The 24,685-nt window shown below is 45.8% G+C and overlaps 1 protein-coding gene across 1 annotated transcript in view; it reads right to left on the bottom strand.

Annotated features, from left to right (window-relative positions):
• The window catches only part of LOC105560718 (growth factor receptor-bound protein 14-like), a 251,947-nt gene extending 230,396 nt beyond the window's left edge, over window positions 1-21,551 (bottom strand). The window contains exons 1-2 of the mRNA XM_012010071.1: window positions 21,473-21,551; window positions 3,584-3,861 (exon numbers count right to left, since the gene is read on the bottom strand). Coding sequence (XP_011865461.1) covers window positions 3,584-3,851 — 268 coding nt within the window. The 5' untranslated portion in view covers window positions 3,852-3,861; window positions 21,473-21,551. The remainder of the gene's footprint in view (window positions 1-3,583; window positions 3,862-21,472) is intronic.
• Window positions 21,552-24,685: the final 3,134 nt, after the last annotated feature.

Below are 24,685 nucleotides of genomic sequence, written 5' to 3'. Positions count from 1 at the left end.
TCTCAATCTAGTAAGTCAATCTTTTTCAATTCGATAGAGGAGAATAAGAATTATTGATTTTATTTTGATATCGTCTTCTTATTTTTATACTAAATGATATTGTGAGAAACATAAATGCGTCAAGAATATTTTCTGTCTCGGAAGTCCTCTCTGAGGGTGCGTGTCTCTCAATTTTTAGCCAAGTCCTACGGTATTTTCAAACCCTCCCGTTAAGAGTGACGAGTCTTCTTCGTCAGAGAAGATTGAGAGGCGCTGAATTAAAGGGTGTCCTCGCGCACCCCGTCGTTACGGATGCGCTCGGTGCATAATCGACTCGCAATTTATGTCCCGGGCAACCGTGTGCACGTGGGTGGCCGCGCGCGGCCAGACCGTATCGCTCATTTCTCCCTTTCCTCCGCGCTTCTTCCTGCTCGGTTTATTTGCTCGCGTTTGTCGGCGAGGTGGTCCCCTCGTGGTACAGTACCGCGCGTACACGCATCGCCACGCAACGCGACCTCGATCCTATCTTGTGTTTAGAGATTGCGCCGCCGCCGCGTCGTAGATTCACGACGACGCACCGCGCGCCGTTCATGCCGAATTTCACCGCGATTCCTCCCCGAGTCGAGACCTACTTAGCTGATCCCTATAACCTACATAGACCAGCAATAATCTACTTTGATGACATTACATTTTTACTCCTCCCTTCAATCTTTAATTCTAAAAACGTATTTCAACTCCTACTTAAAAGGACCCACTTTAATGCTAAATTGGCAAAAGCAGAAATTCCCAACACTATCAGTTTTGAAGTAGGTGTAAATTTTGCACTTGCAGTTCGACCTCTATTACTGTCTTAGGTCCTACTACATGATAGAATTGGCGGTTCAACGTGGGGCCAAAATCTCGACTCGAGTCGCAGAATCGTTTCGTCGATTCGCACGTCGCAGTCCAAGTATGCTAATACGCGACGGTGAGTGGTCGGTCAGCGCCGGGGATCTTCGCGTGTCAACTACGTGTCGCGTCTTCGCCGCGGAATCTCGTATATTCTCTCCGCGCGGGAGATTTTAGTCAAACACGAGAATTTCTATTCGAGCGCACGCCGGCCTAAGCAGATTCGTGAACGGTTTGTTAACTGTAAAAGGCGCGCGTCGCGCAACAAGGGGGGGGGGAGTCGGCTTTTCGGCGCGGTCGTTCACTCTCTCGTCCGCTTCCTCGCCTTTCCTGTCGCGTCCGCGCGCAAACTGCGCAGCAAACAAACCCAAGTACGTTTACCTCGCTCCCGCGACTACCGCGATCCGTTCGATTCTTTTTTTATCATTCCCCTTGGCTCGCTAAATCCCCCGAGGCGTTTAATGATGCGTCGTGTGTATTAAAGAAACGATATTTCCACTCGAGACCCGCTTTCTCCGGAAAGCCACGCACGTCTCGTTGCGTACCACGTGCAAACTGCAATGGGCGTAAATACTTGGGAATCGCCAAGTCAAGTTGAATTAATCAACGTACGTTTCGTCCGAGTCATTTGCGAGATCTACGCGATTAAACTTTATCGGTGCGTCGCGAGCCTAATCGCACGACGCACGGTAATGATTGCGGAATGACGGCGAAAACTCGTGATACGACACGAACAACGACGGAGATACGGATCGAAGAGCAAAGCTGCTAACCTCTTTATAATTCTATTCTCTCGGTGAGGAGCTGATACACCACGCGCAATTATCTGCGATTTAGTAGAACGATAAAGACGCGCAACGTCTATTCGGCTTACACTCGCGTATTCATTGATGTTTCATTGTTATCTTGTCAATCTGATTTCTGGTGTTTCTACCGTTTCATTGTTCTATGCGCATTTTCAAATACAGCATACTAGAATCTAGAAACCAACAATTTCGTCCTCGAAATGCGAAAAGTGCATGCTCGACATGCAAGTACGTGTCAAAAAGTATAAAAATTGTGATAAATACTCAAAATGTCGTACGAAAAGATATAAATATACATTTAAGAAATATATATATGATATATACAAAAGTATTAATATTGATAATTCAAGCTGGTACAAACCTTTTCTTAAAGCGTTTATTTTGATTCCAAGTGCTTAATACTTCTTTACGGATATAAAATCGATCGAAAGGGATTATCACAGACGAGGATCGATAAGAGAAACACAGAAAGTCTGATAAAAGTAGTTTGAGACAATTCAAAGGTTCACCCTTGAATAAGCTTCCAAATATAATAATAAAACGTCGAGAGTAATGTACACAGATAAGGAATGAAAACAGCGGATCTGTTTCTTTTTTATTTTTAGAAAGGACAGATATATCGATACGTCTAAAGCCCATTCTTATCGCTACGATATCGTGCAGGGCGTATCGTATAAATCAAAATATAATCTGCTCGTGCACACGTTGCAATTTAGCGAGCCTAACATAACCAGAAGTTCGCAACACGAACAACAGCGATTACAAATTCAAGCATACGTGCCGGTAAGCGTGACTTACCGCTCCTTGCTGATTTAAGCAAGGATTAAATGTCACCGTTCACGGGAACTATTTCATCGTCCTTACGCTATTCACGTTCCCACAAACGGCGGCAATGTTTGCACCTCTTTCGAAGAAGCCTGTTGTTAGCGCAAAAGAAAAGCGAAAAATGTACGATACAGTTCGCTAATATTATCGGAAAGACGGTTATTGCCGTGTCGGTAGCGCGAAAATTGGAAAGAGTCTAAAAGTGTTGAACGATAGGCAATGTGTGGGCAAATATGAAATGGGATGGGACTCGCAATAAAAAGTACATCTTACCTCCGGGTCGACAATATACTCATATCCAAAGCTACACTGCAAACATATAAATGAGATGATCAAGAGAAAAATGGGTAAATTATGGTAAAACAAACCTTGATCGCAACAATGCTCGACATGTAAGAGACATTGATTAGTAAACATTAATTACAAATGCATTCGGAGGGATATCCGCCGTGAACTTGGGTGAGAATCCGACGATTTCCGTTGTTTGTAAGCAAAGTCTATGTGAAGTCGGAGATAAAACAGGAGCTTATCATCTTAAGCATTGTTGTAGGCAGCGTCAAAAAATAAGAGCTTATCAGACCTGCTCGTTAAAGCTGCGATAATTCCCGGCGTGTTTCGACCGGCGCGAGCGTATCGAGTACCGACGATAATTAAGCGTAACATCTTGATACCGGCCGTGTCGTAATATTATCGAAAAAGCGATTATTTATAAAATTATCTCAACGTAATCTCCGTTATCGAGCGCGCCCGACCCGTTCCGTTTCTCGGCGCGATAAGCGCGTCACGAAATACGAGCTCAAAGCAATCCGATGCATGGAAATCGATACCGCGTTGGGAATCGCGTAAGCTCCCGGTCTCTTCCTCGAGTTATCGCGATTATAATCGGCTGAGATCTTAGAGGCGGACGTACTGCCCGGATATTCCCCTGGTACCGCGTCGAAAAGAAATTAAAACTCTTTCTTTCCCCCCCCCCCCTCCTCATTTATTATTATCGTCGTTACCGTTATCGTTTCCGATCAGTGATCATCGCGGGCATTCAGGTATTGAGGTCTGCTCGAAAGGAAAAGCGCGCGTATCAGACTTACGGCATGTCCTTGACAACCAGCTTCGACTCAATTGGACGTAATCGACGTAATCGATCACCTCGTCGAAGTCGCGCAACAGCGCGCCGTTTTCGTCCCTCTGGCGCTTCCTGGGGACATCCTTGCCGCGGGGGTGGTGGTGGTGGTGGTGGTGGTGATGATGGCGGTGAAGGTGGAGGTTCTCGGACTGTCCCAGGGGGTTCGGGCTCTCCGTCAGATCTTCTTCCGTGACGCTTGTTAGCAAGGAGGTATCAGCGGAGTCTGCTGCCATACCGACGGCACTGCAATGAGACCGGTCGAAGATGGGTTTTCAGCGAGCATCACAAAAGCACTAACCTACGATAACGATAATCGCGCGTCCGACGATCGCCGTATTTAAATTCGACGCATTTCATTTGCTTGGTGTCAAGAGTGCGAGAACGGGCGGCGATAATTTTAACAAATTAAGCGCGGCGTCGCGATACGTCCGGCCGCGTTGCACAAAGTAACGGATACGCAATCGCGTACTTGTCGCTTTGTTACGCAAAACCGCGTGGAAGCGCGGCAAAAGAGAAGAGCCACCGGAGAGGACCCGTGGATCCCCGGCTGCTGCGCCGCGCGATCTATCGCCATGCGGATCGATCGTCGAGTCGCCGCTACGGTTACCGAAAAAGCTCATTTCGAGACGAAGCTCGCGGGTGGGAGATCAAAGGAGAGTAAAACTTTGGAAAGTTAACGGGATTCTGCCGAGTAAGATGACGACGGGCGAGAACGGAGATGTCCCCGGGGCGCGTCGTCGTCCCGCGTTTAATTAGCGATAACCCAGATTGCGGCACGTACAAAGCGAGTTATCGCGGGGCGCAAAAAAACGCCGCGCGTTATCATCGACGCTACACGCCGGCGGAATCGCGCTGCGCGAAGACAGATGCGTATCTCGACGGTGCCCCCCCGGACCCCGATAGCGGCCGCGGCGGCGACGTTTTACTATCAGCGCGTAATCAATCGACGCTCGTCGCAGTTATCGTTTCACGGTACCGTACGGCGCGGCGCAGCGCGGCGGCTCTCGTCTCCCGAGCGCGGCATCGAGCTCTCTGTTTTATCAGAGGCGGCGGAGAGCCGCGCGCGCCGCGGAGAACGGCAGCCTGCACGTGCCGCCGCGGACAAGGACGTCCGCCCGCTCGCGGCGGATGAACGCCCGGGTGTATCCCGAGGGACTACTCCTGGTCGGGGCTTCCTGACAAAGGCCAGCGCGGAGTGTGCCTTTCGTCATCCGCGCGACGACGAGTCGGGAAAGAGGTATCGATCCGGGCGAGCCGGGCTCAATAATTCCGACAAGGGTCCCTTCTCTCGCTCCTTTAACGCGGGAACGCAATTTGTTAGCTCCTGCGCGATGCACACTGCCCGCCGCACGCTCTCTCTCTCTCTCTCTCTCTCTCTCTCTCTCTCTCTCTCTCTCTCTCTCTCTCTCTCTTTCTCTCTCTCCTCCTCCTCCTCCCCTTTTCCTAGTCCTCCCTCGCACGCGGTCACGACGGTTCGGTTCTTGGGTCTCCTCGTCCTCTTACCTCGCCATTCGGCTCAAGAGCATCGATCTTATCATTAATTCGGCGGATGAGCGCGAAGGTGAAATCGACCTTTGTACCTCTTGTACACCTCGAATATAGAGAGCCGACGGTGACGCGTAATGGCAATTGTTAACTAGCGATCGCTTACATACGGGCTCGAGATAATTTTTGACAAAGAGAGGAGAGAACAATAGGCGATAACGAAAATTCTCTCCGCGCGCCGAGAGAATTATTCGACACGCGGTATTGAGTGCGAATTTAATTTTTCATACCTGCGTCGCGGATTGTTTCACCGTGGCGGAACACGTTGCGATACGTGAGCTCGGTATGCGATCAGCTGTGCTAAAACTCGTAAATATTCACCGGCGCGCGCATACCTGATTTTATGGCTATTATCGCCGCGCAGCTTGCGGAAAGCTATACCTCCGTTGCAACACCGCGCGATAGAGCGTAGCGAGAACACGTGCCGCCCACATCGATCGACTCCGCCACCGACGAATTCCGATATCGATAGTAAGGCGATAGCGATAACGTGGGACGATTTCACGAGTGGCCCCGTGCGTACGTCTTGCTTACAATGCAATTCCGAGTAAACGCGGGACTTGACAATTTTTCACAGCCGGTAATACAAGGGGGTAACCGCTAGCTAAAATGTTGTCCCACCGATTACACGATTTCATCCGGTTACAAATAATCTCATCCAATTGCAAATAATTTTCTCATATTTGAACTTTGGAGGAGGCAACTTCACGCAGTCCACCATCTTTAAAATTTCAAAGAAATGCTTAGGGCCAGTTTCGCAAACGTTCAGTCGACTCCCTATCTTTTTCTATCTTGTTATCTAAGAAGAGACAGAGAATCAATTAACTTACGGCTAGCGGTTAATCAACGTTTGCGAAACTCGCCCTTGGTACCGGTATTCATAGTCCGTTCTTATATTTCAGATCATCTTAAGTCTACAAGTCTACAAGCAAATACTCTTAATGTCTTTTTAACCAATCACAGAACTGTACTGGTCTCTTAAGACAACACTTAAGATGATTCTGAAGTACGAACCGACTATGAATATTAGGGTTCTGGCAGCCTCCCGAAGAGTTCTAGAGTACTTGGCCGAGCTTAGATTGATTGATCACAATACGACATTTTCTAGTATGCAATCAATTAGCGCACCGATATAATTCCGAAAGAAGGAGAGAGAACGAAACTTTGGCAAAATCTAAGCTTCTTTTACAGGGGGGGCAATAGAAGAATATGACCTATTTGTTCGATCGATTCGGCTATTCAGCGTTCACGAACGAAAAAGCTAGGGATCGGTTTACGTGCACGCGACATTTGACAAGTACGGTATCGCTTTTTCGCGCATCAAGGAGCGATGGCATTGCCTACGATAGCATCTAACGGACTCGATGTCCGGTCGCATGGACCATCAGGGCCTGAGGACGACATGTCAGAAAGGACAAGTGGTCGTAATACAAGCGGGGGAACGGGTTTCATACCAGCCCCAGAAGTTTCCCCGAGATTGCCAGTTACAAGAATAGTACCTCCGGTTTATCCTAGCGCCAACCCCCAAAAACCGATATCCCGTTCCAGGCAAAGTTCGAATAAGTTGGCGCGCGGGAAACGCGAGGGAAAAAGTTGATACCGCGAAATCGATATGGATATCACTGCTGTTTTCCCCGGAACAGGTGTCACGTATTTTGCGATGAATAAAATCGATTACACGGTGCACTCGCGGTGTGTCCGCGCGCGCGTCCTCCCTAACAATTTTATATCTCGCGCGATCACCCGCGTCGTCTTATCCCCGTAACTTGAGATAACTATAATGCACTTATCGTGTTATGTATTTCGTTACATCGAATCTCCTGCAAACGCAATACGTCAATTAGTTGTTATTGAATTAGCGAGGCGAGTTTATTTCGCTGTTATCGTGCCGCCTGTCAAAACTTTAATTTCCGTAAGAGCGTCGTCGAAAAATTCCTTCTCTCTCTCTCCCTGCATTTTCGCTCCTAATGTCCCTTCCATGCTGCGGCGTTTACGAACGGTGACGCGAGCTCGCTTGATGCCCGACGTTGAGGGACGTATACACCTCCGGCCTTTTCCCGCCTTTTATTTCAACGACAAAAACACGACGGCATTATCCGTGCGCGCCGACGCGTTATCGGGGGCGGGAGTCTTGCGCGCAAAAATTTCCCATAATAGTTCGCGTTTACGGCGTATCATAAACGAAAATCCAATAGATCGGAATTTGCGAACCGAGCTTGCGTCCGACGGCTGATCGCGCGACACGTCGCGGGATAAAACACGATCGCGGTACACGTTTTCTCGTTAATCTCGTCAATTCGCTACCTCCGCGTAAAAAGAGATCTGAATTTTTGCGAGATAAGCCAAGAATTTCCGACGGTCCCGCGCGCATCTTGTTTTCAGTTCTGTATAAAAACGCCGATGAATTTCGTCATTTCCACGATTATATTCACCGTTTAAATTGTACAGCATTTATAACGTTGATCGCTCGTGACGTTTATCGGTTATATAAACCATTTCCTCGGAATGAATTATATGAATAATACTTGGATATTTAGAAGACACTCAAGTGGAAGAAAGATAAAAGGCTTTTGTGCAACCTGTTCGAGTTTTCGCGTAGCGCTCGTAAGACAAATAAAACTGGTCCGAAGTTAGAACTGACCGGAAGTTTCTTCGAAATGACCGGACAGGAAGACAAAGAAGGGAGAGAAAGAGAGGGCGGGGAAGAGAGAGAGGGAGAGAGAGAGAGCTCTCTCGACTTTACGGCTACGCCGGCTCGGAAACTGGGGGTTACGCAAAACGGATGAGCCCCAGAGATACCGCGTATCGTTTACCGACATTTACTAGCGGAAGAGATGGTAAATTACGCTCGCGTATCTCTCGTGTACGAGCTGCTGCCGCCGCTGCTGCTGCTGCTGCTGTGCTGCGCGCGGTAAAACATTACGACAATATTTTGCTTTCGATTCGGAGTTTGTTTTCGATGATATTCATCGAGTGTTCGATAATGGGTGTAGACCAGGGATATTTTCTGTTGAAAATTGAAACAATATTTTCTCTGGCGAGAATTTTATCAGAAATTTTCAATCGCAATTTAATCGCGCCTTAATTGTACACTGAGAAACATTTTCACCGGATAAGCCGGTGAAGTAGTGTTTTCGATGGCTAATTTTTCCGATTACGTTTTCCGATAAAATTATGGATACATCCGACGAAATGCAGCTACCGATGAAATTGGATTGAAAAACCGGCCACTTTTTCATCGGATATACAATTTAATCGGATATATCCGTTTGTTATCATGTAATTAAATTATCCGTTTATATTTAATCGGATATTTTTCTCAGTGTACACTGAGAAATATCGGATAAACCAATGAAGTAGTGTTTCTGATGGTTAATTTTTTCGATTACGTTTTCTCGATAAAATTATGGACACACTCGATTGGTTTTCTCGAAGCGCGGTGTGCTTCACTTCTCTTTTAGATTCATAGTAAATGAAGATTTGCAATTTAGAAATGTACATTTGTATTCACCAACTATTGCGGTAAAATCTCTAAATCTTAGTAATTAGAATTTAAGTAACAACGAATTTTGTTTCGAAACATTTTCTCGATACAACAGAATTAATCGTTAATTTAATCAATACCAGTAAGTCCACAGAATGATACGCAAAACGTAGTAACAGCCGCGGAACAAAGTAATGTAAAATATAATATTATATTAAGTACGGACTTTTCCATTACGTAGGCGGGTCAACGAATTCCCAACGTTTTTTTGTTGTTTTTCACTCGGCGCACTGACGTACGATGTTTTTGCGGGCCAAAGTTTACCTGAAGGTCGCTGCGCTCTCATTCGCTCGCCGAACGTCGAGCCGGCAGGCAGTGGCGAGAGTCGCTCCGTGCGTGATTATACTTTTGCGTTATCGGTCTCCGTGATATTACTTTTGTGTTATCGGACTCGATCGCGATGAATGCAGGGATAAACCACTATTGATTTGCACACCTTTATTAGTAACAAGTTACGTTCTTTGGTTAATTACTAAGTTTCTACAACTTGTAACGAGAAACGAATTGCATGTTGAGGCGACGGCTCTTTATCAACGTATACATACATATTTCACGAGACTAACTTATCTAAAATATGAATGTATACCGTGGTACTTTGTCGCGGTTACATCTCGTTTACGCACCGCGCTTTTAATTACCTATCGATTTCGTGTAATCTGTTCCATTTTCGGGAAAAGAGAGAAATTAGTGCGACTTCGGCGTTCGCGCTGTAATTCGCTCTGTCGTTCTTCGCAACTCGAACGGGCAGGAAGTAAAGAAAGTCGCTTATCGCACGTCGTTACATTATGTAAACGTAATCGAAAATTATCTCCATTAACTGTTGCAATTAATAATAACTATTAATCACTGGAAATTTCGCTCACATAATTGATTTCGAGGATTAGATTGAATGACAAAGATTGCAAAATATCGTTTCATTGCAAACTAATAACTACATCTTTACCGCAGATTATGCTTCCGTTGCTCGCGTTGCGTCTTATTATATATCGCCAATTCAAAAGTGATTTATCCATTAACTTGTTCTTCCGAATCAAAAATGCAAGTCGTTAGTTTTGTTAATAATATTTCGTGCGTTTCGCGATATTTTACGTCGCGTACGGGAGTGTCCGAAATTTCGCGCGATCGGTGATTATCGCGAGTGTTGTGAGTGCCACAAGGAAATCTGAGAGGAGGAGGAGGCCAAGGAGGCATCGGGCAACGACGGAGAAATGGTGAGGTAAGTGTCTTACATTCTTATGGTATTTGCTACTTGTACAAAATAAAGCATCTGTTCTATGTTTTTATTTTATTTATTCAAATGATTCGGACGAAGATTCGAATAAGTCTTAGAGACAAAACCATAAAATTTTGTGAGTTTATATTTAAAAGAAAGACTTTTTCAATATTCTATATATAATTATTTTTATAAATACCTATTTTTTTAATATAAAATATGAAGTATATTTAGTACAATAATTTTGACTTTACACAATTCGTCTATAATAATCATATACATATTTGTATTTTTGCAGTTTAACATATCTAGTTGACGGTGTACAACTCTGCTGTTGCGAATCGTATCAGTGAGTGATAAATTACTTTGTATTTTAAATTGATGTTGCGCATACAATTACTTCTTTGCATGTATACAAATTCTTAAAAATACCCAACGCTCAACCTCAAATTGAGCGCGCGAAGCGCGCGTTTTGTCATTTCTAGTAAACTATAAAAGTGAGATGAGGAAACAGTGTACATATTGCAAACATAATTGTATCAATATTTTAAAATAATATTGCTACAACATTATTAAAGTAATATTGTAAAATAATGTCTCTGCAATATCTATGTAACTTTACACTATACAATATGCAATGTTGTTGCAAGCTTTTGTGTTGTATGGGCAATTTCATCGGATATACCGTATCCATTTGTTATTATGCAACTGGGTTATCCGATGATATTTAATCGGATATTTTTCTCAGTGCATCGGCATAATAAGCGTAATCGGGATCGATTTTTCCGCGGGCGACGAGGAAATGGGGTTGACGATAAGAAACGCGAAGGTGAAGTGTAATATCTCGCTCTGTCGATCCGGTATTTTTGTCCGCGGGCACCGACGTATGATCGATTCCTCGCGCTTCTTAATGCAAGACCACATTTATAGGCCCGGCCTGTCGTCGCTCATTTTTCCACGCGATGATAAATGCGCTCACGATCCGTCGATCATCGATCTTATTCTCCGGCGCGGAGTTTTTCCTTCAAGATTAAAAATATAACATCCCTCGCGGTGACTAATGTGACGCGCGCGACATGTGTACGCGTCGAAAATAACGTCGAATATCTCGGCGAAAGTTTTTCGAGGACGCTTTAAATGTTGAAATAATGTGTTGCGATTTTTTCGCTGTGATACGAAAAGATGCGAAACTAACGACACCAATATTGAGCGACCAGTGAATTGTAAATAAGCTTGTCTCAATTGACAATTGCACAGTGATTAATATTTGATAAAATTACATATATTTCGACAAAAAAATTATTTTAAAAAATTAAAATTATAAAATGGAGTAATATTCCTTCGAACCATAGTTCTCGATTCTACGTCCTAAGCTTACAAACACAGCGTGCAACAACAATTAGAAACTTAAATTACGGAAAACAATGTTGGTCGTTGAGATGTTAAGAAGGAAACATATGAAAGTGGGGGATAATTATATATAATCTTGGTATCAACCAACTTTGAATGCTAGAAATCACATAACATCGCAATAAAATTGTACGTTTCGGTCAGCGAAAGCGACCCTCATCAGCAACAAATTAATAATTAAACATACTTAGTCCGAAACATAAAATAAGAAGTTATAAGTTAGTGTAACAAATAATTAGAAACAATAGAAAGTGATGACACGTATCTCACAATTAGCTTAAGTAACGAAAATGTGCAGAGTCAGTGAAAGTCGGTCTCGAAACGCCAAGTCGAGCGGATCTAATTCCGCGTACGCGCGATATATTTTTCCCTCCCCGCCGCGATCTTCGTATTTCTTTCCGTTATTCGACTATATCAGGATAAACGTAGATTGTATCAGCGGTCGTTCACCGTTTCGCAGCACTGAAATCCGGATTCGTCGTAATTATATTGATTATACCGTTCCCGGAGTCCCAGCCGAGCGTATAATCGGCGACGACGAAATTATTCGCGGGCGTACAATGGCAAGAACGGAAATCGCGCCGATAAAAGAACGCTTTATCGCGCGCGAGAGAGGTAGCCCCTCACAAAGGGCTCGCTGTACTCTTTTTTTCCGCACATATTGCTGCTACTGTCGGCCGTCACGTTTGAAAGCTCCTGGCACGCGGGATTATAAATTCGGCAGCGGGGAAACTCGCCGGCAATACGAACGCACAACGGTATGAACATTCCGCGGCGATCGACTTTACGAAGCCAATTTTATCCGGTAACGCTCAAGCGGTCGTAGCCTCGGGGAAATTCACCTCGCCGCACTTTTTCCTCCCTTTTTTCCACCGCGCTTCCACCCCCTCTGTCTCTCTCTCTCTTTTTAAATCGCTATCTCTTACCCGGAGCGCGGAATCCTTTATTCGCGCCCGCGCGCGCGTCGGTCCTTGTCTCTTCTTCATATTATTGCGGAAATCCCCGCTGAAACGCGCGCGTAAAAAGCCCGTTCGAGGTAAGGTGACAAATGGTCATACGCGCAAACACCGGATCCTCCGTGATTGCGCGGAAAACGTATCGAATGTTTGCCTCTCCTAACTCACTCGCGCGCCCTCCGCGTCCCTCTCGCCGCAGGGCAAGGCTTTCCGCTTCTCGCAGCGCCGGCTTCCCGGGCGGACGCACGCGCGCGCGATCCGGCCGGGAAAATAACTCCTAATTGCTAAAATGAAAACTATGAATCGTTTCGCGTAATGAAAGCGTGTTACTTAGTTAATTGCAGGTGCGAGCCTCACTCCGCGACCGCCTCTGGCGATATATCACCGCCTATCGCGAATAATTGCGACGTAACGCGCGCGGTCGATCGATCGCGTCGCGCGTCCTCCCGGCGAGCGGTCTCTTTTTCTCTCCCTCCCATGCGATCCCGCAGTCAATTTCCCCGGGTACACAATATCGCTGCCGAAGCTGCCAATCCGAACGGCTGCGAAATCGGATAGCGCGTCTCGCAAAGACGTCCACATGCCGTCACGCTCGATAACAACCACCGTCGTCTGCGTCTTCCTCCTCGCGTCTATGAGGGTCGCCGTCATCCCCTCAAAGAACGCCACGTTCCGCCGACATGCGATTCCACGGCGGGCGAGATCCCCGCGAGATTCGCTCGCGCGCGCGCGGATATATCGCGTCTTCCTCGGGACATTAATTCGTTTCGGCTCTCTCGCAGCTGAAATAATCGCGCGTTTCATCGGCCGTATCGCATCGTGAATCACTCGAGCCCGTTTCCTCACGCGGCCCGTATATTAACCGCAGGTCGGCGCGGGAGTAGACCCCGGCACAATTTACCGGCGCCGGCAAGTCTGACGCGGAAAGTCTCCCGCGTGTGTGTTTCGCAGATTGGCATCCGGCTAATAAAAGTCCCCGGGGGTTGTGCCTAACCTAGCCCAACGTAGTTGGACGCGCGCGAGCCCATCGTCGCGTTAGCACAGAAATTCTGACCTTGGCACCGATACCAGCCTCCTCTCCCTGAAAACATTACGACCGCGGTCGTAATCGCGACGCTATGCCCGGATCTCTGGCATCCATTGAACGCGAGATGAAATGACGGTACGATAGTCATTTTTTTTATAATCCCTATAAAGTCACATTTATTTGAATTCCCGAGTCGACATTTTGGTACTATTTTGACACGTTTAAGGATAATTTACACCTGCGATAACCTACTTTGATGATATTATATTTTTTTACTCCTCCCTTGAATCTTTTATTCTAAAAATTTACTTTAGCCCCTACTTAAAGGACCTACTTTAATACTAAATTGGCAAAAGCAGAAATTTCCGACACCATCAGTTTTTAAGTAGGAGGAAATTTTGCAATTGCAGCTCGACCTCTTTTACTGTCTTAGGCCCTACTAGATAATGGAATTAAAGGTTCAACATAGAGCCACAATTTCGACTCTGATAAAGTCACATTTATTTGAATTCCCGAGTCAAAATTTTAGTATTATTTTGACACTGTTAAGGATAATTTACACCTACTTAACTGATCCATACACCTACATAGACCAGCAATAACCTACTTTGATGACATATTTTTTACTTCTCCCTTGAATCTTTAATTCTAAAAATTTGCTCTAGTCCCGACTTAAAAGGCCTACTTTAATGCTAAATTGGCAAAAGCAGAAATTTCCGACACTATCAGTTTTAAAGTAGGAGTAAATTTTGTACTTGCAGTTCGACCTCTTTTACTGTCTTAGGTCCTACTATACCTATTATACAGGGTGAGGGAAAAGTACCGGACCAGTAAAATATCTCGAAAAATATGGGAGATACGGAAAAATGTTTCAGACGAAAGTTGTACGGTATTAAATGGGCTATATAATGGTAAAATTAATGTTCCAAAAAAATTAATTTTTTATGATTATATGGAGGTCGCCGCCATTTTTTTAAATGGAACTCCCTATTGTTTATTATACTATTTTATTCTACTAATTAATATGAACAACTTTTGTCTGAAACATTTTTTGATTTGCCTAACACTTTTTGAGATATTCAAGAGAAAATTTATAACTTTTTCAATGTTTAGTTTATAATCTCTCGATAACTGTTTGTCGGAGGGAAAAGTAGTACAGGACTTTTTTACTTGATTTGGTCTCAGGAATATGCTGTTGCAATGGTGTTTCAATTATTGAAAAATTTTGTGTATGTAAATTTTATGTGTTGCAATATTGGAACACTTTTACAACAGCATATTCCTGAGACTAAAAAAAGTCCTATACTACTTTTCCCTCCGACAAACAGTTATCGAGAGATTATAAGCTAAACATTGAAAAAGTTATAAATTTTCTCTTGAATATCTCAAAAAGTATTAGGCAAATCAAAAAATGTTTCAGACAAAAGTTGTTCATATTAATTAGTAGAATAAAATAGTATAATAAACAATAGGGAGTTCCATTTAAAAAAATGGCGGCGATTTTACCGGTCCGGTACTTTTCCCTCACCCTGTAGAATCAAAGGTTCAACGTAGGGCCAAAATTTCGACTCGGTTGTGAGCATTTTAATCATTCATATTATTCTCCTTTACAAATGAGCTCTCTTATTACACATTTTATTATATCGCGCGCGTTTTCCCATCCTGTTTTGACCTCTTGAACCTTGGATTTCTTTTTTTCCCTCCCGTTTTCTATGTCGTACCGACTGTAATCATGCGCATCGGGCTAGCACGTACGTGCCTCTGTACGTGTCTCGATTATGTCCATACGTATATATGCTGATAACATTTAGGAATCCGGCCAAATAGCACTACCTTGTGCCAAATAGCGTAACCGTGTCATATTTCGAACGACGACAAAGTAACGCGGCTAACCCGTCCAAATATCGATGACATTCGTTCTCGGAGCGGATTTATCTCGCGTTTCGGACAGCTCGTAGATGTTCTCAATGCCGCGGCGGAAATAAAGGGGCAGCGCCGACGGTCGTTTCGACGCAAGTACAGTTTTTGTGGCCGGTACATTGTAGCCTGTGTAGACGTTACCAACTCTCGACTCAATATTGAAACGAAGAAAAAATAAAGAGCCTCGGGGGTGAAGTCGGAGGTGCGCAAAGTTCGTCTCGGCATCAAAATTTCATACTCCTGGTTAAATTTTCACCCTCCCCCGCCCCCCGTATCCTCGGTTGAAAATTCTTAATAACATCGGTGATGCGAATTCCCGCGATTAACATGCATTAAAATTGCAGTCGGAAAACGCGAGAGTCGTACCGAGCATCAGAATCGAACGGTCCTGAAGTGCCCCCGCGCTTCCTTTCCATGAATATCGAATTGTAGAGCGTCGAGTCAGGAAATAAATTTCTGCCGCGAGATAACGCCGCGCAAGCTCTCGTGACCGCGCGCGAGGAGACCGGGCTCGAATTGCTCGTTGTCCTGATTTTTACGCGGAGCGCATGATGTAATCCGCGACGAGGTATTACCACCCTCGCGGGCGCAAGATGACGTTCGTGACAGTCCGGACACGGAAGACAATCCGTGACCGTTCAATTAATTTGTGTAGCGAGCTACGTCCAATTTTATATAATACATTCGTGATACTAGTAGGACGTCTAGACTATCCCCCCGCGTGTTCGTATAACGTATTCGCGTCACGTCGCCGCGCCGGCATGTCTTTAATTATCACGTACGACACTTATTAACGAGCGAATTTCATTTCCGCGAGCTATAGTTCTGACGCGCTCATAGTTAATGCCAAGTCGATTTACCCAAGACAATCCAGCGTTCGTATTACGATCCCGCCTCACGCCTCACGCTCCCCCTTTTGTTTCAGTTTATCGATGTACGTGATTTTTCACAGACTAATTTAATATCGCCCGTAGTTAAGAACCAATGGTGTCTAATTTTAACGACCTACACTGGCCAATGTTTTTATTTTAAAAAACAAAACATTGCAACGCAAGTTATCACAGTAAGATGTTAGTAAAAAAAATAATAATTGCACTCATTGGTAGAAGAGTGCAAAGTCCATTGAAATTGCATCGTTGATTATTAAATACGAATAAAAGTAACAAGAGAACTGCATTAGACGAGAGATCAAGTTGAACTTTAATAATCAACGATGCAATTTCAAGGAACATTGCACTCTTCTACCAATAAGTGCAATTATTATTTCTTTTTACTAATATCTTACTATCACAATGGTATTGGCCAAACCATTAATATGTAATCTCTTATAATTTTGTAACAGATTACTTGAGAAGGGTCGATATCCGGGACCAGTGTAGGTCGTTTGCGTTATACAATTATTTGAATAAATGGCTCTGTTGTACCTTCGCGATTTAAAAGTTACGGTTTCGTGTCGACGATACTTGTTTGAAAGTGACTCGAACTGATTGAAACGGGCGAATAAAAGGAACGTGTACTTCTAGTCACGAGATTGTAACGCAGACATGCCCCCCCGGTCAGACGTTTCTTCGCAATCGCACACGTACCATCGAGCGCACCCAATTTCGCGAGTTGCCAAAGCCGTTCGCCCCACTTGCGTTGATCGCGCCGTACGCTTGTCTTACTGTTATGTCGCCGGTAATTAAGGATAAAGGCGTTTATGGCAATATCTGTCGCCGATCCGCGGTGGCGAAGGACGAGACCAGACATTTCCGAGCAGAAATCGCGTCGTTACCTGCGCATTTCGAGTACGTGCTTCCCTCGGAGTTGGGGAGATCGAGTTTTCGACGAGAGAGATCAGGTGGGTTCCCCGGGTCAGGTAATATCATAGTCGTATTCCGCACGTATATGAAACTCGCTAACTAATTTCGCTCGCGCGTGTGGTACACGCGTTCGAAGAATAAGTTGCCCTCGAACGGCACGTTCGCCGCGAAATCTCGCCGATCTATCGCATAATTTATGCATATTCTACCGCAACGAGGTAATACGAGCAACAACGCAAACGTACAAATCAACAAGTGTATATGTAAACGAAAGCTAATCCGCGACGTGACGACTTCCGATCGTGTAGCTCCCTCCGTTCTCTCTTCCTTTTTCGCCTGCCGATTACTTTCGAATCGTCAAAGCGATATACATATTTACGCAACTGTCTGCCGAGGAAAATCTCGCGACGCTCATATCTCGAGTGCTCATTGAGATGCTGCGCGGCAGCGAAGCCCCGGCCGCGGCGGTCGGAAGTCGAGGCGTCGGTTGAAAAACGCCGCTCCAGGATGATCGTTTCACACAGTGCGGCGACGTTATCGCCGCACGTTCTCGCCCGCCCCGGTTACGCTGAAGAAAAAGCTGCTAGAAAAATAGGGAGGGAAAAAGAAAGAACGGATACTATTTGTCGAGCGGAATAGCGGCATTCCCAAATGGAACGCGAGAGCACTCCGGTTATTAGCGCACTTAAGTGCCGACGGAGAACTTGGGGTCCCTCGTGTCGTCGAAACGAGGGTGGGCGGTCGATATCCATCCGGTGCGCATTCCCCTTGCCCTTACCGATGGTCCTTCCCTTGCTTGTACCGCGATATGCATAATATTTACACTGCCCCGAAGTGCCAGGCGCGTCAATTTCACCAATTTCAGATATATGCGCGCGAATGCACGAGACACTCGCTGCGGCTGCAGTCCCGAGCTGCGCGACATCGATAGGGTGTCCCAGGTTGTCCCGCGCTCCGTTCGCCGTACGAATTCCCGGGCTGGTCCGCGATCGGTGCCGTGTGTGTGTCGATAAAGCAAAAGTCTGACCGAATCGCAGCTCTAAGGCCCGGTTTTCTGGTTAACCGGAAGTTAGTCGACTCCCCCCATCTTTTTCTACGTTATTATCCGAGAAGAGACGGAGAGTCGACTAACCTCTGGTTAACAATTAAGCAGAAACTGAAAAACCGGGCCTTAGATCAAAAGACGATTCAACAGCCGGGAAGTTGCGCGCGAGTTTGTCTTTAAAAATTGATGGATAAATTTGTCCCTGTCTCTCTCTCTCTCTCTTTCTCTCGACGAGTGTTAAATGAGGAAACGTTACTTTGATAGGACTTTAATATTTAGAGCCAAAGTCTTTAAAGTTAATTGAAGAAAGCTCGCTGCGGAAGGCGGCGCCCAATCAAGTTGCCGCTAAAGGGAAATCAGCTCCAAATTGATTCGTAGATAAAGGGAAGTACGAGACACCTTGTACACCGGGCGTACGCCGCAATTCCGAAATTCCCGATCCCTCCTCGGGGCCCGGCAAGCGGAGCGCGTAAATGCGAAACGAGTTCTTGAGTGTAAGTTAAGCCGCGAGCTTACGCGCTTATTTAGCCAATTATGCTTCGGCTCGCAACATCCGGCGAGCGTTGTTCGCGGTTCGAATTTAGTTTCGCGAGAGGAATGGTAACAATGTCTCTGTTATCGAGCGTGTTTAAGCGCTCTCGTAAATGGCTTTCTTTATGCGGTGCAAAAATTTATACCGTAACATGCACGCAATTCATCCGTCGAGCTAATTGTAAGCCTGACCAAATTTACTCCGGATTGTACGCAAGTAATAAAATTCGATACGTAAGGAAACCAAAGTATTGCTCGAGTAAAAATATGTTCGTCCCATTCGCCGTAAACGCGACTTTTCTTTCGTAATTTCTTCAACTACTTTTGATTTCTTAATATTTCCCACCCCGAAAAAAAAAGCCATCAACCGCGATTGAGGTCTCCGGCGCGCAATCAAAACTATCGGACGAGCGAGCCCCCGATCATCCCCCAAGTCGATTCGTTTGAATGCTATCGCGTCCGTAATGAGAAAAATTAAAACGATCGGGAGAATAAAGGGGCGAACGAGATTAAAGCGTGGGAAAAGTTAGGGCGGGCGTGCACGGGAGGGACATTTGATTCCGCTCCTTCTCAATGAGTTTTCTTCGGCGACGTCGTACTCTCTCCGTAACTCGAGATAAACTTTTGGCAGGTAACGTGGGAAAAACGATAGCGCGCATTTCTCCACGCTCCGTACGCTACATCGTCGAGTACACTCGACTGTTATTTCAGACTCTTCTCCGCCCGCTCTTCCCTCCACCCCGTCCCTCTCTCTCTCTCTCTCTCTTCCCCCGTAGTTTGAGTTGGTACTCAGATAGCGTCCCGTGATGGCAGGCGGTATCGTCTTCTCCAGCGGGCGGGCGGCGCGGCGCAGCGATGAACTTTATGGAAATGGTCAACATTATTTTTCCGTACACGGCATCCGGCCGCCGCCGCCAACCGTAAACAATACGGACACAGACGATACGTCCCCCGGTACGGCGGTAGCGGCCACAGAAAACAAGCGTAACGTCCGCATTTTACGGCAAACAGGCCACGACGGACGCGTATAATTATCGATCATGGGCGTCCCGACCGCGGGTCTCGCGGTCCCGTGATTGCGTCGCGCGAAACACACTCTCTAGATCTGTCTCGTTGCAGCCTCAAGATTGCGATAGACACGTCGCGGTAAAACTTTTTTTCTTACAATACTCATTTAATTGGTAAATTTGCGACGAGTTGCAAACGTGACTCTGAACATACGTTCGGGCTTACCAAAAATTTGGAGATAATTCTGTTTATTATACAGGGTGTTATGCAATACCCGCCTCACCTCTTATTTACGGACAGAATGGACTAGACTGGGTCGAAAAGTCCTCTACCATTTTGCAACTTTCGCAATAGTTGACGAGTTATTAATTATTGAAAATCGGTGTCTTAGCTCGGCCTACCGTTCAATTCAAACGCGCGCCTAGCAACGCCGATCGCGAGACGGCCGCATCTTGTCGCGTACTTGAATTGGACGTACGGTAAGTTGGACTAAGACAGCGACTTTCATTAATTAATAACTCGTTAACTTTTGCGAAAATTGCAAAACGGTAGAGGACTTTTCGTCTCAGTCTAGTCCGCTCTATCCGTAAATAAGAGGCGAGTATTACATAACACCCTGTATATAAAACAAGATGTTAGCGTCTAAATGATTTTAATTTTGAAATTTATTGCGAAAACTTGACCTCGGCCAGGGTTTGAACCTGGACCTCCCTCTCACTAGGCGTCTCACCAATTTCATTAATCGTTAAATATATATTGCGACAAAATTTTAGATCCGAGATTGAATCGTGACGTTTAAAAATGAATGAGATAGCGGAAAATAGCGAAACCCGCGATACCACGCAGAAATCGATTCCAACGAAAATGTAGTCGGCATTTCGTCGTTAAGAGATAAAACTCATTGCTCTCCGACGATGTCGATTTGGCCGAGGAACAGCGGCGGAGCGATATGATATCATCGCCCGCCCAAAATTTCCTTAACAAGGTACGATTTCGCCCGTTGTACGGGCTTCCCCGTGCCATTGTTTCCCCGGATACTCATTGTTCCGTCCGCGAGAGCGGCGGAAGTAGCTGCGGCGTTGTCAGGGTGGCCGGGCTTCTCTTTACGTCCCTCCCGCCTTCCGGCCGCCCCGCTGGATGTCGCATTAGCATGCGCAAAGTTAAGGGCTATCAACGTCGCGACGTCGGAGTTCTTCGTGAACAGTCAGGCCGTCTGCCTGTCACTTCCAATGATTCGCAGTTTACGATGTTTACGAAACGCGAAAGGGCCATCGCCGTACAACTCTGCCGTATTCGAGCCGTCGTTTCTCGTCGTCGTTAACGTGCCGCACGCTTGCCGCTCCTTCCCCCCCCACTTGTCCCACGATTTCCGCGTCAGGGCTTACCGGTCAAGTCGACTTAGCGAACCGGAGGAGAGCCAGCGAGACGCTTTAATATTCCGGCGCGTAATCTGACGCAGATGCTGGGAAGTAAGTGCGGGATTTACGGAGTATACCGGCGCAATCTATTCGTAAAATTAACTGCGTTGCCTCCCTCGCGAGCGCGCGTTCTGCTTAAGGTCGGAATTTACGAGCCCGAAATAATCGATCGTTCCGCGCGCGCACCGCGCGCACCGCACACCGCCGGCAGGTGCAGCCGGTATTAATCTTCGGAATGCAAATGAAATTTAGTACCGGCCCTCTAACGCAACGCCCGCCACCTCCCTGCCGTTCATTAACGCATCTTCGACATCTCCCGCGCGACTGTCTTAGGAAAATCCCCAAGACCACCAACGACGCCGTCGTGCGCGTCGTTCCCGCCTCGCGTTGCTACGCGACCAAAGTTGCATGGAAAATGACGTTCGTATTACTCACGCTAAGTAGCATGACTTGGCATTGCACACGGGATCGTCTCTCGGGTGAAGCGTCCGTTGTTCTTGCGCCGCTCCTCGCCAGTTCTCAAGAAAGAGCAAGAGAGAGGGAGGGAGGGGGGGGGGAGAGAGAGAGAGAGAGAGAAGGAGGACGGTCGGTTTTCCGAAGTCCCGGGGTCCGCACCTGGAAAACGCAATTAGCCACGCGTCAAGACAGCCCCAGGGCTAGCACGTTGCGGACAGGCTACTGTTTATCTAATGCGCGGATCCCGAGAAGTTAAATGCCCGCCGGCGTCAGCATGCAAATTCTTCACCCTCGCCTCCTGTTGTTTCGTACCTTACGAGACGCCTTAAGGTATTAATCCACTTGGAGTTCCTCGCCAAGTCGGGCGAAACTTAATCGAACTCACGATTAATAACAGCGACGGAAAGTTCCACCGTCAATCACGATTAACGTTGACGATCTTTAATCTGCTCAAGTATTTGCAGGCTACCCCGCGCGCGCGCGCCAACTGTCACGAGGAAGGCTCGTATATCTCTTAACTTGATAATTGGAAAGTAATGCGCTTTATTTCCCCGCCCCAGAGTGGCCGTTTTGTGTTAAGAAAGGTCCCCTCCGGGCACGAGTTTATTTTGCGTCCCGTCATTACCCGACGACTCTTCGGAGATGTCTGCACGATATTTGCAGCATCAAATATTTGCGCGCCGAGTGGCCTTATCATCGGGACACCTTATGCATTATTGCGACGGGCCACCGAGCGAACACTCGACGAATTTCTTAAACGCCGTTTAAAATTGTAACGAATCTCTCTGGACGCCGACGTGCCGCCCTGTGCTAAAAGTCGCTGAAAATTTAATTTCGAGATTGTTGCGCAAAGTTTACGCTCCAGCTGCGTCCATCAGCTGGTAAATTATGCAAACGCATCATGCGCCTCGCGGAAACACGATCCCGCTCTCCGCCTCCTTGCCCTCTACCCCCCTCCCCTTCCTCTGGTTTCTTTCGAAAGAGGTCGATCTTCGACTTCCGCCGTGGCGGCGGCCTCCTTGTAACGAACTCCTCCGTCGAGACGAGGTGAGGTCGAGAAGTTACCTGCCTTCGTCCCGACCGATATCGACGTTCTCGGCGCGGCAAAAATGATCATAAATTGAGCTCCGCGTTATCCGACGTGCACTCTCGTAAGTGTATGCCGGCAGCTCGTTGAATTATGCAAATACATTGGACTTTGACAAACTGCATCTCGACACGTCGACGCTGACGAAGCGGGCTCGGCACGCCGCGCGGGAGCATCGGGAGGAGAAATCAGTCACCGCGTTTGTTAAACTCGAGGACAAGCGTATTTAGTTAAAGATAAAAAAAACACACACATCCCGGTCGCTTTAGAAATTGGCTTTCCAATAAGAGCCTAACTGACGTCGGGTTTTCATTAAACAAACGCGTCAGTCGGTTTTTACCGAACAAAGGGAGGTGGGCACGCGGTGATAAATGTGATAATTCAGTAACGCATTACTGACTGCCCGGAAAATGTGATGTTTCGCAACCGCCACGCGATGGCTTTGAATGGCATGCTCCACTCCGCGCGCGTCGTCGTATTACCCTTCGAAACGCGACCGCGTCGACAATACGAGACACGTGAAACGCGATTATTGCCTACAGTCCTCGCAATTAATATTCATCGGCTCAAATAATTAACTATCTTACGCTATCGACAATACGCGTAGAGCGACCGTTATTCACCGATGTTTCTTCAATTTTTATCGCGGCTCCATCCGTCAAAAATTTATACTTAAGAGATAATGCAATAATAAATTGAAACTATTCAGCACCAATGATAGTTTCGAAGTTACTCGTTTCGGCACCCACAGAAAGAATTTCCGGACCCAATGCTATTACAATATATCATAAAATAGGATCGATATAGCGACAGTCATATTTATTATAAGAGAAAGGAATATTTTGATCTTAAATGAAAAATTCTAAAATCTAGAATAAAATGATAGTACGTATCGTCTTTTGTCGAATATCGCGGTGCCAACTTCGTGCGTTGTAAGATGCAGGGACAATATATTCTAAACGCAAGAATGTACACGGAAAAAAGAATGATGTATCAACAAGATCAGTGTAATTGAAATAAAATGGTTGAAACAAGATCAGTATTAATAAATGAAAAGCACCAAATTGTCGTCTTAATAGTCTGGATATTTAGTTGAATGCTTAAAATTAAAATCCATAGCAAATACAATTGAGTGAATTATTTATGTTTGCGGCAGCCCGTGACGTTAACGTTTAATTCAAGCAACTTCATTTTGCTTAATTCAACAGCATTTTTTCCGTGTATAAACTTACATTTATATAAGTTATTCTGGTCTCAATGTAGTAAGTCAATCTTTTTTAATTCGACAGAGGAGAATAAGAATTATTGATTTCATTTTGATATCGTCTTATTTTATACCGAATGTGAGAAATATAAATGTGTCAAGGATATTTTTTGTCACAGATAACAGAAGTCCTTTCTGAGGGTGTAACATTGTGATTCATTTATGATTTCAGACCCTCGACTCGCACCCACGGAATTATCGGCGGAGGCGAATGTTTCGCGGTCATTTCATTCGGCGCCGAGGTAAGAAATTACAAATTATCTCACGGTGTTTACGGGCGATAAGTAGACTTTTAACGACACTTGGATTCGAGTGTATCTCATATCGCTCTTTGAACTCTTTCCCGGCTGCCCGTCGTTTGCAAGTCGAGTGCAATACGAATTGCTAACTGGGAAAAAATTGGACAAAAAAAAGAACAACCGATATCGATTGTTTACCAATATGATATAGGCGCGTAGCGGGATTGCACGTACGGTTAAAGTCGGGAGTGCTAAGTGCCGCGCGATCGTTGCATTCTAGTTGACACGCGTAACGTAATTGACAATGTTTTCGCGAACACGTACGAAATTTATCGCCCAAGCGGGAGAACGCGCGCGCAGACGCGTTATACGTGCACGCTCGTATACGTAAGTCATAGCAATGCGTCATTTATTGACACACTTTAATGTTTTATTATACGGCGAAATACTAATTACGAGATACACCGGTCGTCTGAAATTTATAGCTTTCGAACTTTCACGAGCATAAATAAAAAGGTAAATGATAGGAGATTCGTAGGTGGGGCTCGGTAAAAAGCGATAAATAAACGTGACGTAGTGATTTTTGCACACAGAGAGAACGG

Source organism: Vollenhovia emeryi, unplaced genomic scaffold (assembly GCF_000949405.1).
Source record: "Vollenhovia emeryi isolate VEMERY1.0 unplaced genomic scaffold, V.emery_V1.0 DF939224.1, whole genome shotgun sequence".
Classification (NCBI taxonomy): domain Eukaryota; kingdom Metazoa; phylum Arthropoda; class Insecta; order Hymenoptera; family Formicidae; genus Vollenhovia; species Vollenhovia emeryi.
Note: the sequence above shows the minus strand (reverse complement) of the source record. Positions and strands in the feature narration are given on the sequence as shown.